Genomic DNA, 16680 nt, shown 5'->3' on the forward strand with positions numbered 1-16680 from the left:
TTTCTAGTGTAAAGCAGAATAGACTGTGTCTCAGAGGATCAGCATGTCTCTGTCTTTCATAAATGCTAATGGGTATACAATGTACCTAGAGTTCAATATTCTAACATTTCACTGTTGAAATTGCATTAAACTTACCAAGTTGTATAAAATAATCTCCACACAATTAGATCTTCATACTTTCTAGGTTAAATAAAGCAGTAATTAAATATAGCATTTTCTAGCCAGTGACCTAAGTCAGAAGAACACTCAGTAGCTTGGCTGAACCTTCTGTGTTCTCAGGACACGGAGGAGCTGAAAAGCAGAAAGTCTTGTAGGGAAATGTTCTCTCGCCTCTGCTGCTTAATTTCAGGAACGACAAATTATCAGCATTACTGACATATATATGAACACACACACACACACACACACACACACACACACACACACATATTTAGGGTAATACATTATGGCCAGTGGATTGAACACAATAGATTAAAACTCTGTGAAAGACATGGCTTATGAAGTGTTTATCTGGTCTTGGTTCAAGGTTGTTATGGATAGCGAGGGGGCACTTGTCTGTTTTATATATAAGAGATGGTTTCCTGGACACAACATGTATTGCAGATAGCTGATACTATAAACACTATCTTCATAAAGATATACATACCTACTCACTGTCATACACTATGATAATGTATCAGAACTCCAGGATATCAGTGGTATCAGATTGCTATCATTTGATTTCATGCTAGGTTATGCTTGCTGTCTTCCTAGGTCTCTGGAGAAGATTCTAAATGTGAGAGGCAGTAGAGAGCTAAAAATATAAGCACCTTGCTTGTTCTTGGAAATATTAAGTCATGGAGAATATCTCAAATATTCATTTTGGTTTCTTCTTCTATCACCATTACATATTTCAGTACCATATATCTGTATATCATCCAGCAAAATTCAAAACATGAAATGAAGCGAGTTCTAAATCAACTTTTGTTGGTTTTGTTTTCCTTTTCTTTAATTTATTATTTTTGTTTTTTGTTTTTTTATTGCTGCTTCTATTTGTCCTGATTTTCCTAAAACTGTGCACGTGCTGTGCATGAAACTAAGGCTGTAAGATGTTGGAAGTCTAACAAAGGTTGCAGGAAGAAAAGAGTTGTGCTCTATCTTAAATTCCCTCTGCCTTGTCCGCTGCCATAGTATAAGAGTATTAGGGTGTGGAGCTCCTCCAGCCATGGCTACTCAGTGTTCCCTTATCATACACAACCTGGCACAGCTATGTTTAAAACCAACTGCCCACAGAGTTAATTTTGTGATAAATATGTTAGAAAGTCTTCTAGAGTTATCTTAAGGGAAGAAAACAAGATGTTTAGTCTATATTAGAGCATCTATTACAGAATGTAGATTATAAGGACTGTAGACAGTTACTGTAGACAGTAACTAAATTTGTAATCATGAATTTCCATTTTATTTGACACCATACTTCTCTGTACTTTTCATAGTCTTTATGTGTAACAGCAACAAACATGGATACTGTGAATGATATAATGGAGAAGTTACTACCAATGATAAGAGTGCATGTAAGTTATTTTCAAGTTATTTTGAGTTAAAATTGAATTTTGTTTTTGAGATCCACATATGTGCAAATCTGTACTCATATAAATAATACGGAGGAAACTTAATCATGACACATTTACATATCATATTTTACAATATGCTTTTGGTGGTAAAGGCATCTAAGAAGTAATAATAGACTTGAGAGGGTCTTTTTTCTTTAATTTTTTCTAAGTGTTTTTCAATGCTGTTGAGCTATACTTTACTATCACTAGACAATTAAGATATTGAGACACATGTAATAAAGTGGGATTAATTGGTCGTATGCACACATCTGATATAAAGGATGCCAATCTTAGAGGCAACAAGATTTGGTTTCTTTTCTTCTTTCCTTTGTTCTTTACTTCTTTCTCTTTATTAACATTTCATAGCACTTCTTTTATGATATATAATTCCTCTCAGCTCCATTGCTTCTTTTATTTCTCTGTGAGCGGAATTGTAAATAATTTGGTAATAATATTGGTCTTGGTTAGTGTTGATGACTGAATGCAATTTTTTATTCTACTGTGGATCAATAGACCAAGGGTCGTTCTTCAGAGAGGTAAGGTAAGTACCCAAGGTTTTTTTCCTGAAATCAGTCCTGATGGCTCAAACCGGTGGTCACAAGACATACAATTAATTCTTGACCTAATGATTTCCTTGCTAGACAGCTAGAAATTGTAAGTAAATAAAATCACTAGAATCTTTAAGACTCTTTTGTCAGGTTATTTGTGACATTTGGTTCTTTTTCGCTCCCAGAACATTGAAGATTACCAGCTTTGGTTCAGTCCTGGCCACAAGGAAACTCCAAGAGCACTCCAAGGTAAGTAACAGGGAAATCTAAGGAAGGACTAACTGAGTTCAGTGGTCTAACCCTGAAAGCTCAATATTTTCATCATTTATTCTTAAATTTGAAAACACACTAAAACAACATAACTAAATATTTCTTTCATTAAATTCCTAATTAATAACTTTAACATATCCTTCAAGCACATAGCCTTCAAGCACATGATAATATTTCATAATGAAAGATACAGAGATCTGACAAAAAATAACTGAAACATCAGTGCTTTTCACTTGAGAAACATAATTTTTGTAGGAAGAAAAACGATTTTTTTGATATATTGTTTCGGAAAAAAAACTGAAAAAAAGGTTGGTAATCATTACAGAAAATGCTACTAGTCACAGAAAGATCTCCTTAATTCCCAGTATCCATGTGGTAGCTCATTGCTTTCCATCACTCCAGTGTCCAGGGATCACATACCTAATCTGACCTGCACAAGAATCAGGTTCAATATTGTACATGATATACATTGGTGCAAAACAGCTACAAACAAGAATGAGTCTAAAATTAAAACAAACACATTCAAAGAACAATTCAGTGTTTGTAAGGAAACTGCGTTCACAACATGTGTGTGTGTGTGTGTGTGTTTGTGTGTGTGTGTGTGTGTGTGTGTGTGTGTGTGAAGATTTCTCATAAGCAGTAAGAAATTTGGCAACTTTAAAAGTATTCTGCTTATTCCAAACTGTGATTTTGTTTCATAATGAAAACGGTGAATGTAGACAAATCTCTGAATCCATGTGAAATCTGCATTTCCCATCTCCCTATGACCAGTCATCCCCACTGAATGAGAGAGCGTATTCAGAATTTTGGAGATATCCTGACTCACCTGCTACTTTTTCTGCTGCCTTTTTTATTTCTCCCTAAGTTATTGCTAAATAAATAATAGTAATAAAATGATCAGTACCATTTGGATACGATTTAAAATTCTGAGATCATCAAGTATATTTCCAGATGTGATCTTTTAAAAGTTAAAGAAAAGGTGAAGTTTTAATGCATAAAATGACATTCAGAGAAGTGACAATAACAATATCTTTGGAGATCAGAGAACATTGTTATTCAAAATGCTCTCATGTATCATGAAAGAATCTGTGGAGATATTCCTGTTTATTTGAAGGAAACTGAAACTGGACTCCTGTTATTTTTTCTTCAATATTTATTTTCAGTGTTTTAATACACTACATAATAAGCAGTGAAAGCGCAGCGCACATACTAGACTTCCCTTTATGCAACAATGTATTGCTACTTAGTCCAGGCTGGGAAGCAACTCTCCACTCTCACTGTCCTAAGTAAATGAACACGGAAAACACAGACGTGTGCCAGCATCATCCGGGCTTTTCACTTTGTATAAGGTGGACCCGAGAGCACTACTCAAGTCAGTGAAAAGACAAATGCTGAGTGGCACATTGTACAGTAAATTCACTGAGTGAAATGTATCACCTTGATAACATTTTAATTTGACATTTGGAAGAGCTTTGTACATCATGAGGCTTCAGAAATCTCAGGAACTTAACTTTCCTGTTTCATTTCTAAACATCATTTTGAATGTGTATTTCAACCCACAGTCCATCCACAAGTATGTATCAGTCATGTCATCTTGCTCTCATTTTAGCACTGACATTGCATCTGTGTCAGAAGAAAAGGCAAACCAAGCCTTTAATCATATTGGTGATACATCAGAAATGGACAAATCCAAGGTTTCAGACATCCTAGGAAACCATATCCACAACCCAGCACATATGCTCTAATATTTCGTTAGAGCTTAAATAATGTAAAACAGGGAGAGTACCTTAAGCACCTGGATTTAATTCCTATTTTGTATTGTCCAAAATATCTAAAAATGGTGTTGTGAGAAAGGAATTACTCTTACTGCTTGTAAGAAATACACACACACACACACACACACACACACACACACACTCACACACACATACACACAAACACACACACACACACACACACACACACACACACACACACACACACACGTTTTGTGATCTCAGTTTCCTTAAAGACACTGAATTGTTCTTTGAATGTGTTTTGGTGCCTTTCTAGGTCCAGCAGATAGGGGAGAGTTTACTTCAATGGTTGTTCATATGCCTTTATGGAGAAATATGTTTGGTTTCATCCAGTTTTGTGATTGGATACTTTCCTCTGGTGACTCTTCTTAACCCACAGATTATAAAATATCTTGGGAAAGTTGTCTATTGCATACAACTTCATCCTGCCTCATCACCAGGACACATTCTCTCAGGTCCATGCCCCCAAATACAGTACTCAGAAGGAACTATTGAGGGTCCAAAAGGCCTCATGTGTTTTTTATAGCCTACAGCATCAACCTGACCGTTGTCAAGGAGAACAGTGACTGAAGTGAGCTGAGGCCATTACATTTCACTGATTTCAACATAACTTGGCCTCATATTACGAAGGGAAACAGACTCTTTATCATTGTGGCCATCATCAAGAGAGTTAAAATTTTCGACAGAAAAGTGCTTAACATAGCTAATAGAATTACTTATATAGTACTAGTCCTCAAACCATATGAAGATATATATATATTATATATATATGTGTGTGTGTGTATGTATATGTATATTGTGAGAAATAGCAATATATATTATGTGTGTATGTATATGTATATTGTTGTGAGAAATAGTAAAATTGATTGATATACATCTAGTCAAGTAAAGTAAGTTTCTTACAATGTAAAGATCTTAATGATATCAAGACTCCAACTGGTAGATCTTAGTATAGTCAGAGTAGAAAACAGCATAACTCTACCATACAAAGCGCTCTATTATCTAAATGAAATGATAAATTGACATTTTTCTCCTCAATTTCAGAGTTGTCAGCGTACACAAACTTGCTATTTCACAATATCCCTGTCAGTCTCCCTATGCTTAGGATGCACAGTCTCTAGTGTCCAGAAGAGGATGAGTCCTGAAATAGAGCATTGATTGCCAATCCCATTGGAAAGGTTGCTTACACTCGTTATTATCAGTTTCCACTCATCTTATTTTCTTCTCATAGGCCACGAGTATCCATATGACATTATAATGAACAACGTTCAAAATAACCTCAGTAAATCGAACTCAAAAATTTTCACGGCTTTCCCCCCCTTGCCTGGGCTGTTTATGGAAAACCAAAGCTGGGATACAGGAGGGCAGTTCATATTAAAGCCCAGAGACTCAGCTGGAAGCCAGCAGCAAGGTGAGTCCTCCACCTTCCTTCATTACCATCGCGGTTCCCACTTCAATTTCACATGAAATATCAATACACGTTGTCATTTCTTTCATGGGAGGGGCGCTGTAGAAAACATACCATAAACTAAACAATATGTCCTAGGTCCAGTTTGACATTTCTATATTCTGATATCAAGGTTATAGGGAAAACATTCCATTTGTTCCAAAGAGATAGTCAAAATAAGCTGGTATGCTAAGGCACAATATGGACATAAATGTGTGCACACATCTTTTGTTCCACTAGAATATGATTTCATGTGTTTCATGACCAAAGCAGAAAAGTACCTAAAGAGTGCATTTAAACTATTGAACTACAAGAGACACAGAAAAGTCAAATGTAGAGAATTGAAAATAATCTCTTTCCAACTAGAGTATAAGTAACCGTAGTCTCTGAGTTGAGACTCTAATCTCAATTCAGTTCCACGAAAGCACACATATTTTATGTCTTTTACACCTGCATCTGGATTTCAAATAGAACTAGTACTTAAGTTCTGGGGCTCTTTTTCAAATAATGGCAATATTTCATTATTTTTCCCTTTACTCTTGCATATGCCTCTATTGCTTTTATGTTCTTGTTTTTCTAAAAATATTGTTTGTATGGATACATGTGCACACACACACACACGCACACACACATGCTAGAATACATGTGAACATGAAAACATGCATTTACACACCAACTCATTCATCATATTCAATCTGTATGGTGTTACTTGTGTTTCCACGCCTGTATTTTTTTGTTTTAGACAAATAGCCACTATGTTACATGGAGAAAAAATATTTTATACTTTGTTACAAGACTCCTTCTTTACTTTTAATACTTTTGTTTTAAGTAACATATGTAAGATTTCATTATGGTCCAATTTTCTTAAGGAAGTCTGAGAAGAGAAAAAGAGACTTTGATCTCATATTTGAACTTACACTACTGGAACCAGGGCGCAGAGTTTGACAATATACTCATGGATACAGTCTCATGAATGGGACAAAAAGCTGATGAGAAAAATTTATTTTTTTCTCCTTCTTTATTAACTTGGGTATTTCTTGTTTACATTTCACTTGTTACTCCCTTTCCCGGTTTCCGGGCCAACATCCCCCTAAACCCTCCCTTTCTATATGAGTGTTCCCCTCCCCATCCTCACCTATTACAGCCCTACCACCAACAATCACGTTCATCAGGGGTTCAGTCTTGGCAGGACCAAGGGCTTCCCCCTCCACTGGTGCTCTTACTAGGCTATTCATTGCTACCTGTGAGGTTGGATCCCAGGGTCAGTCCATGTATGGTCTTTGGAGAAAAATTTAACAGTGGTTCTTCTCAGAGTGTAACAAGAAAACTACAAATGGGGAGATCTTCACTATGACATTTGAAGAGAATAGAAAACAGATTGATGTGAATAAAATTGAGGGTGACTATGAAAACGAATATGACTACTAATGACACTACCTGAACATAGTTCAGGGAACTTGTACAATTAGATACCAAGTATCTTATGATGCAGTGCAACTTAGCATCTTGTGAGAATTCCCACCGGATCATGTCTTTGAGATATCTCTAAGATGAATAACTGTATAGAGTATAGGGAAGAAAAATATATAGACACTACAGGATGACTAACCAATTCCAACTGGGACATTATCCAATTGGGATTTGTTTTTCTAAAGGGCCACTATAAACTACACTATTCCAGGTAATGATCATCTCATCTCCTCCTTAGATGCAAAGGAAAGACCTAGAAAATCTTGCATGACATCATGTTTCCATGGGGGCTCTGTGCCCCACCATGACCAAGAATGCAGTGACCCGAGAGATGATAAGAGAAGAAAACTTTTTGGGCAAGATTTGAGCTCCATTTGTCAGGATGGCAAACTGCCCACCATAATTCTGGTAGGTCTCACATGATTCCTTTTGGGAATTTCCTAAGGAAAATCTAATTAAAAAGTAAGTGTAGCCTGATCTTTCAAGCTTAATATTAAGGTGCGATGTGTACAACAAGAGATTGAGGCAAAAAAAACAAAGAAAACAAAAACAAACAAACAAACAAACAAACAAACAGCCAGTTCGAGATCCTCTGTGTCCATGCTAGCAGTTGCACTGCATCTGTGCCCACCATTGCTCTGGTTCTCAAGGAGCCAGTAGTGCTTTGTGCTGCATGATGTCTGACAGATATGCATTCCCCTTTCTTCCTCTCAGGACATGCTGTCCAGAGTAAAAGATAAAGGACCTACAACAGACGGTATATTTTTATTAACTCCCAGTGGAACATTATGCAAAACAATAAAGGAGAAATTGGACAATGGGGAAAATGTGGATATATATCAGCAACCAGTGCATGTGGTAGCCTGGATCTTAAAGGTAAGGAAAGTCCTTTTATCATCCAAGCTCATGATTTCTCTGAGTGTACATGAGTGGTTTCCTTCATCACGCATTCCCTCGAGTGGCCTTAGGTACATATGAGAGAAATCTGGTAAGCTCAAAGATTCTTCTGCTCTTCAACAACATAAGGAATAGGGATTCAAACCAAAATCTGGTCCGAATGAGCAGTAATGTAACTAATTTCTTTCATTTGATTTTTTTTCATGGGGGACATGGAGGGTCACTTTATACCTGAATACAAGTGTCACCTGGTATCCATGCATAGTCAGATGCATTTGACTACCAGTGTTCTTCATGCTTTGTCATTCCTCAATGTAGAGTATGGGATTCCCTCATGTATCTCTTTGCTACACATACCAAGTAGGCTCTCATGACCTACTTGAATCTATCTCAAGAGATAATGGTATCGAATGCAGATCCTCATGGCTGTGAAACACGTATACGTAATCACTCTGCCATACCTTCAGCACCGGAAGATGATATTTTCTCTTTATTTAAAATTAGCATTCAATTACATCATTTCACTCCTTCCTTTCCCTTGCTCTAAGTTTGTTTCCATCTCGATCTCTGACTTCTGCCAAACTACATGGCCCATTTTCCTTTGCTTTTATTATTATATGTTTTAAAAGGAGTACATAAATATATTAAAACAACCTGATAAATCTATGGACTTGGAAGTACATGGACTATTTCTGAGCAAACCAACTGTGATTTGCTTGCAAATTAGGGCGTTCCCTTTCGGGAAAAACTACTTTTCTAACATTTTTAATATTTATGTCCATATAATTCTTCTTCTAGTAATTTATCTTCACAATATTTACTCATTCCCAGTTAGTGTTATTAACATGTACGATATTTTATTCAGAAATTGTTTTGCCACACGTATTGTACTGTTTGACTATCAAAAGTGAAGTCTCCCTCACATTTCTTGATTTTCTGATGTATAGATTTTGACTCTTAACCAATGTTTGAAGCCCAAAGTTCAGGAGTTAGTATGTAGTATGTACACAGTGGGGCTTGGAGCCAAAAGATATTTTCTTCTCTGTACCTTGAATAGCTGTGGTTTTCTGTAATACTTTTCATCCATGGGTAAGGGCTACATTATCTATAAATATTAGCTTAAGTATTCAGAACAGATTTGGGAATCATGCGTGTTTGGTGAAATCATGATAGAACCTTTTGTAAGAGCTGTGACCTCATGTGATCCCATGATCCCAGTAACAAACATGATTTCTGCACCTCAGATCAGGTAATAACTTACTATCATTGTTTTTGTTTAGTTACCAGAATTTTGTATTTCTGTCATTTGGGGAGAGCAGATGTTGAATAGGGGATTAGTGGAGGGGTAACCTGGAAGTGTGTCACCATTTGAGATGTAAATAAATGGTATGATTAATAAAAATATACTTCATGATCTGACGTATTGATCTCTTCTGTGTGCTCAGTTGTCCACTAAAAGCACGTTGAGCTAAGAAGAGATTTTTCTGTACTCCAAGCCCATCTGAAAATCTGCTCCCAGTTTTCCAGTGTTGATGGACAAAGCTTACTGGACCTACATATCACTCAACATTCTAACTAGGGCGAAGTTTGGGAGTTGTAAAGAAAGTTAGAACTAACTTAAACATTAGAGTTGAATACGTTGTGAATAATCTCCATAATTTAATTTTCTACAAAATATCTTTTTCTCTCTCTCCTAAGGAGTTTCTTCAATCTATCAAAGGAAGTTTACTGACTTCCAAATTATATGACCAGTGGCTTGCTGTACCCGAGAAGGTGAATGACAAAGAGAAATTAGCAGCAGTGAAGAGGTAATGGTTGGCAACTTACATGAACAACATCAACAAAATAGAAGTAATATTTGCTTGCACACACTAGAGATTATACATCACAGAAATATTCACTAAAAATACTGAGTGACAGGAAATGATTACAATTGTTCACACACTTGGAAGACATTTTCAAACAGAAGTGTGACAGGGGAGGCACAGTGGACTATGCTTCTGATCTCAGCTTTGTATTCCAGTTAAATTTGTCACTTTACCCCGAATCTGCGGAAACATTTCAAGCAATATTTTGAGTATACATTTTCATTTTATTCACACATGCCCATTCATAAGATCCAAGTAGTCTGTCCCCTTTCTTCATATTTAAAAATTGAGTGAACTTGTTTTAAAATAACTGGGTTTTTTTTTTTGTTCAGTCTTCTAGAAAAACTTCCAAAACCTAATGCTGATCTTCTCAGACAACTGTTTAGAATACTACATCAAATAAAAACAAAGTCTTCTGTCAATAATATGTCATCATTCATTCTGTCTCTTCAGACAGCCCCATGTATTTTATGGCTTCCTAGCTACAGAAATAACATATTGACAAATGATATCGCCAAAAAGGTAACTAGATAAGACCTCCATGACTAGTTTGATAAGCCTTGATAATGAGACAGGAAAACAGGGTTGTCCTGAGAGTCTGGGCTATTTTATTATTGTTGATTGTTTGGTTTTGGTTTTGGTTCATTTTGTAAAATACATACACCTTTGCTGTTTTTCTGCAGAGGAAGAATCATTGGTGCCTTTTAAGTAAGTAAAATTCAAATTATTATTTGAGCTCAGTGACTCAGTGTTTTGTCAATTGTGATTTAGAATATTCTTAGACTAAAGTCTCAAGAAGAAAATTCTGTGAAATGATAAAGAAATGAATTCTAGGTATTGGGTTTAGCAATGAAGTCAGAATTCTAATGTAATCAGTGTAGAAGGGGGTGTCCTCAATCAAATAAAGGCAACCAAAATCAATCAAGTGGACAGTATATAACACATGCTGGCCATCACAATTTGAAAACCGAAAATCATCCTCTCATATAATATTGCACTGTGATGATAACACTTGATCATCTGAACTCAAAATCTCTCAACAAATTTCCCCTTAATTTTATAACCAATGATGATCTTTCAGAATTTTTCTTTTTTCTTTTAATAATAATGTTTTATTGGATATTTCTCATTTAAATTTCAAATATTATTCCCTTTCCAGATTTGCTGTCCTTAAACTGCCTATCCCACCCCATCACCCTTCTATAAGGCATCCCCTCCTCCCAAACATCCCCCACCCACCTCCCGCCCTGACAATTGCCTATATTGGAGGGGTCCAGCCATGGCAGGACTAAGGGCTTCTTCTCTTTTGTGGCCAACAAGGCCATCCTCTGCTACATATGCAGCTGGAGCCATGTGGCTGTCCATGTGTACTGTTTGGGTAGTGGTTTAGTCCCTGGGAGCTCTGGTTGTTTAGTATTCTTGTTCTTATAGGTTTGCAAGCCTCTTCAGGTCCTTTAAACCTTTCTCTGACTCCACAAATGTGAACGCTGTTCTCAGTTGAATGGTTTGCTGTCATCATTCACCTTTGTATTTGTCCTGCTCTAGCTGGGTATCTCAGGAGACAACTACATCACACTTGTGTCACCAGGCACTACTTGGCTTAATGAATTTTGTCTAGATTTGCTGGATGTATATAGATGGACTGGTAGGAGGGACAGGCTCTGAATGGTCATTCCTCCAGTCTCTGCTCCAAATTTTGCCTCTATATATGCTCCTATCAATATTTTTATTCCCCCTTTTAAGAAGGTCTGACTCATTTGCACTTTGGTCATCCTCCTTGAGTTTCATGTGGTCAGTGGATTGTATGTTGGGCAATTAAAGTTTTGGGCTAATATCCACTTCTGTGAATGGATACTATATGTGTGTGTTTTGTGATTGGGTTACCTCACTCAGGATGACATTTTTTAGTTCCATCCATTTGCCTATGAATTTCATGATGTCATTTTTTTGATAGCTGTTTACTACTCCATTGTGTAGATGTATCACATTTTTTGTATTCTTTCCTCTTTTGAAGCCATCTGGTTCTTTCCAGTTTCTGGCTATTATAAATAAGGCTGCTATGAACATAGTGTAGCACGTGTCTTTGTTATATGTTGGGGCATCGTTTGGGTATATGCCCTGGAGTGGTATAGCTGGGTCCTCAAGTAGTGGAATATCCAATTTTCAGAGGAACCTCGAGACTGATTTCAGAATTGTTGTACCAGCAATGGAAGAGTCTTTCTCTTGCCCCACATCCTTGGCAGAATCTGCTGTCGCTTGAGTTTTTTTACTTAGTCATTCTGACTGGGGTGATGTGGAATCACAGGGTTGTTTTGATTTGCTTTCCCTGATGATATGAATGTTGAGCATTTCTTTAGGCGCTTCTCTGCCATTCGATATTCTTTAGCTGAGAATTCATCTCTAGCTCTGTACCCATTTTATAAGTAGAGTTACTTTACTCTGAAGTCTAACTTCCTGAGTTCTTGTATATATTGGATATTAGCACTCTATCAGATGTAGGATTGATAAGGATCTTTTCTCAATGTGTTGCTTGCCATTTTGTCCTAATGACAGTGTCCTTTACCTTAATGAAAATTTTGCAGTTTTATGAGGTCCCATTTGTCCATTCTTGGTCTTAGAACCTAAGCCATTGGTGTTCTGCTCAGTGTCCATGTGTTCGAGACTCTTACCCACTGTTTCATCTATTAGTTTGAGTGTATCTTTTTTGATGAGGATATCCTTGGTCTTACGCTTTGTACAAGGTGATAAGAATGGATCGATCTGCACTCTTCTACATGCTGACCTCCAGTTGAACCAGAACCATTTGTTGAAAATGCTATCTTTTTTTTCCCAGTGTGTGGTTTTGTCTCCTTTGTCAAATATCAAGTGACCATAGGTTGTGTGGGTTTATCTCTGGGTCTTAAATTCTATTCCATTGATCTACCTGCCTGTCTTTTTACCAATACCATGCATTTCTATCACTATTGCTTTGTAAAATAGTTTGAGGTTTGGGATGGTGATCCCCCCAGAGTTCTTTATTGTTGAGTATAGTTTTCATTAACCTGAGTTTTTCATTATTCCAAATGAATTTGAAAATTGTTATTTCTAACTCTGTGAAGAAATGAGTTGGAATTTTGATGGGAATTGTATTGAACCTGCAATTGATTTTGACAGAATGGCCATTTTAACTATATTAGTTGGCCAATCCAAGGTTATGGGAGATCTTTCCATCTTCATAGATCTACTTCATTTTCTTTCTTCAGAGCCTTGAGTATATTGTCATACAGATCTTTCACTTGATTGTTTAGACTCACTCTGAGGTATCTGATGTTATTTGTGACTATTTTGAAGGGTGTCATTTCCCTGATATCTTTCTCAGCCTGTTTATTTTTGGAGTAGAAGAAAGCTTCTGATTTGAGTTAATTTTATATCCAGCCACTTTCCTAAAGTTATTTATCATAACTCTCAGGGAACTTTTGGGTGTCACTTAAGTATACTAGCATATCATGTGCAAATAGTGATATTTTGACTTCTTTCCAATTTTTGTCCCTTTGACCTCCTTTGGTTGTCTGAATGCTCTGGCTAGGACTTCAAGTACTATATTGAATAACTAGGGAGAGAATGGGCACCCTTGTCCAGCACCTGATTTTCCTGGGATTGCTTCAAGTTTCTCTCTATTGAGTTTGATGTTGCCTACTTTTAACCTCAAAGAATCCTAAGTAAAATGTGATTTGTAACCGTGCAAAATGACAAAGAACCTTTCTTTTTTCCCCTTTTGTCACAGATTTCTCTGGTATCATTTATGATCGACAATTCTCCAGAACTGTTTGGAGAGGACGTTGTGGCAGTTTGGTATGAAACATCGCTGTACCATCCTGCTGGACCGAAGTACCCATGTTCCCAGAATCCTCCATCTAGCAATGGGATCATGGAGGAAACGGAACATGGACTCAGCAGCTGCCCAGGTGACAGGACATGCACCCCTGATTTTGATGAGCTGCCGAGAAGTGGTGCAGCTGCTTCAATTCCATATGAGGGCCTTCTAGGTGTGTAGAGTTGTTCTACTGCCATAACTAAAACTTAGAATCTTTAAGCACAGAAAACATGAACTACAACAAAGAGCAATGAAGAATTTTCTAAGTCACGTGATGGGAAATTTCACCGGGGCTTGTATTACCCTAGTGTTAAAATTTGCCTACAAAGTTTGGTACCTTTTGTCACTGGTCCTGAGTTTATCTTAGAGGCTAATACCAGAAATGAGATTAGTAATTAAGGATATTTAAAGAAATGATACTTACAGTGTAGATTATTAACCTAGATTCTCATAGTAGGAGAGCAATTCAATTCCAAATTGGGTTTTCTCTATGTAAAAGCTTTGGCTGTCCTCAAACTAACCTTGTAGACTGGGCTGACCTCAAACTCACAAAGATCTCCTAGGCCCTGCTCCTTGGAATAATCTTGGAACAAAGGAATGTTCCACCATGCTTTTCTCATATGCAAGCCCTAGAGTATAGCATAATATACCCATATTGGCAACATAGACTGAATGATATCAGATTTGAGCTCACAGTTCAGGGCAGGAAACTGAAGGACTGTAATAGAAATGAAATCAGGCAAGTTGTTTTACTGTTAGTTTACAGTTGTCCATGGCTGTTCAGTCAAAAAAGTCACACGATGGGGTCAAAAATTCATAATATATTAATGCTTTATGCTAATACCTATATGCATAGCTTTCAAGGCAAACAGAAGACTTAAATTTGTATACAAGAAATTTGGTCCATATGCAGCTATATATCCAGTGCCTTATGAAGCAATCTTATTATTAAATGTTATGATACTGATTAGTTATTTTCTGTGTATTTGTGATGATGTACAAGACATGCAGGCTATAAAATGAAAAGGGCATTCAAGGGCTAAGTGACTTCAATTACAGCAAATGATTTCCCTTCTTTCGTAGCCTCAGAGAAAGGTGAAGGACATGAGTACACAACCCAACCAGAACCTGTTCAACATTCACCAACAGCAGAAACCAAAAAAGAATTGGGGAATTGTTCCCCCAATATTCTCAAAGACGTTAATGTGCCTGCTGTGATACTTGTGAGTTTCATTTTGGATTTTACAGCTCTCCTATTACACATAATTTTTTCTGAAGCTTTGTTTTAAGCAAATTATTACACCAACCCTATGAATCTATAGATAAGCTATTCATGAAAATAGAAGTAAATCTCAATGATGTTTGAGTCATATAATGTAAATAAAAATGAAAAAAAGAAAAGAAGTTGTATTCCTATATTCTGCACTGATTTCAGCAAAGACCCAAATTAACAAGCTTGTTGAACGAAATGGATCTATGGAGGTGCCCCGCTGATTCCCCAACTATCAATAATTTCTAACGCATTATGCCTCCATATTACTCTAGTATCTACCTTAACTGAGGTTGCTCAATATTATAATTAAAATTATATGTAGACCTTGATTTGATATTATCACTGAACGAAATATTCACATTGTTCTTTGCTATATACTAATATTTTAATCCTAATGGACTATATGTAAATTCCACATAATATGATTTAGTCTGTTTTAAGTAAACTACTAGATTTCCAGCTACTATTTTCTTTACTATCCAACATCTATTTTAGCCCTATGTCTCTGCCAGGAATTTATGCTGCGTGTGAGCAAGTTTTTCATGTTAGACACATGGTATTTTATAGCAGAATTTTCTGTTAACAATGATTATAAACATGTAACCAATTGAAAATAGGGAGTAAATATGTTTACGGTCATCATATTTACATTGTGAAACCAGGGAAGAATGATTGAAATTTACCTGGGTTTTTAAATGGGACAGCAGCTTTAGGCATAGATAGATGGAAATAAGAAGTCACAGAACAAGGAAATAAAAGTCTCAAAAGTTTAGGATGTTCAGATTCATAGGAGGCCAGGAGAAACAGGAAATATTATAGTGATATGATCTCTGAAAGAGAAATATCCCAATGGTAACTTAGAATGGCATGCTTTAGAAAGATATTCTATTAAAAAGAAAAATGAGAGAGGACCATTCACCACAATGCTTTAGAACAGAAGTGTGATTCAATGCTGAGGATTATCCGAGTCCAACAAAACCTTAATGTTTCAAATTGGGGAAAACGGATTAGGGAGGAAACATATTTGGAGGCTAAAAACAAAAAAGTTCAAGGTCTCCTTTAGTCTTCTACGCTGTAGCTCGGGATTCCAAAATTGCCTTTGCTCAGGTTCACAATAAAAGACATATTTGTGCTTCAGGTGTGTGGATCTCTAATAATCCAAGATTATCCTTATCCTGCACAGGATATGTTGTCCGTAATTGCGGAAAAAGGACAATGTTCTGATGACATATTCAGAATGCAATCGGAAAAATCATACTGGTCCCTTAAGGAAAAGGTTAACACCGGAAAACATGTTAACTTGAAAGAAGAATCCGTGCTCACTGTCGCTTCTGTCGTAATGGTAAGGAATGTTTTTGCATCACCAACATTCAACATCCCTCTGGAGATGTATTTGTGGTTCCTGTCCTTGAGATTACATGATGATGACAGTTTCCTTGAACTATAGACACATGACCTCTTGGTAAGAGGCAAGGTAGGTAAAAGTTTGAGAAGCTCAAAGATTCTTCACAAAGTCACAGGTGAACATCATCTGTTAGAAGTTAACTTCCTCAAATATCAGATGGAATTTGGTTGGCGATACAAATGTTCCCACTGACTTCACCTCTGACTGTACCATGTGAGCAATAGCAGGGCAAGTAATAAATAGTGGGAAATGTGCGTTTAAAAA

The 16680-nt window shown here is 36.6% G+C and overlaps 1 protein-coding gene across 1 annotated transcript in view; it reads left to right on the forward strand.

Annotated features, from left to right (window-relative positions):
- The window catches only part of LOC120100814 (rho GTPase-activating protein 20-like), a 32666-nt gene that overhangs the window by 8606 nt on the left and 7380 nt on the right, over window positions 1–16680 (forward strand). The window contains exons 6-15 of the mRNA XM_087637267.1: window positions 1473–1550; window positions 2323–2386; window positions 5435–5614; window positions 7359–7528; window positions 7835–7996; window positions 9716–9825; window positions 10218–10407; window positions 13649–13910; window positions 14822–14961; window positions 16195–16353. Of these exons, the coding sequence (XP_087493393.1) occupies window positions 1473–1550; window positions 2323–2386; window positions 5435–5614; window positions 7359–7528; window positions 7835–7996; window positions 9716–9825; window positions 10218–10407; window positions 13649–13910; window positions 14822–14961; window positions 16195–16353 (1515 nt within the window). The remainder of the gene's footprint in view (window positions 1–1472; window positions 1551–2322; window positions 2387–5434; window positions 5615–7358; window positions 7529–7834; window positions 7997–9715; window positions 9826–10217; window positions 10408–13648; window positions 13911–14821; window positions 14962–16194; window positions 16354–16680) is intronic.

This window comes from Rattus norvegicus, chromosome 2, assembly GCF_021556685.1.
Source record: "Rattus norvegicus strain SHRSP/BbbUtx chromosome 2, alternate assembly SHRSP_T2T, whole genome shotgun sequence".
In the NCBI taxonomy this organism is placed as follows: domain Eukaryota; kingdom Metazoa; phylum Chordata; class Mammalia; order Rodentia; family Muridae; genus Rattus; species Rattus norvegicus.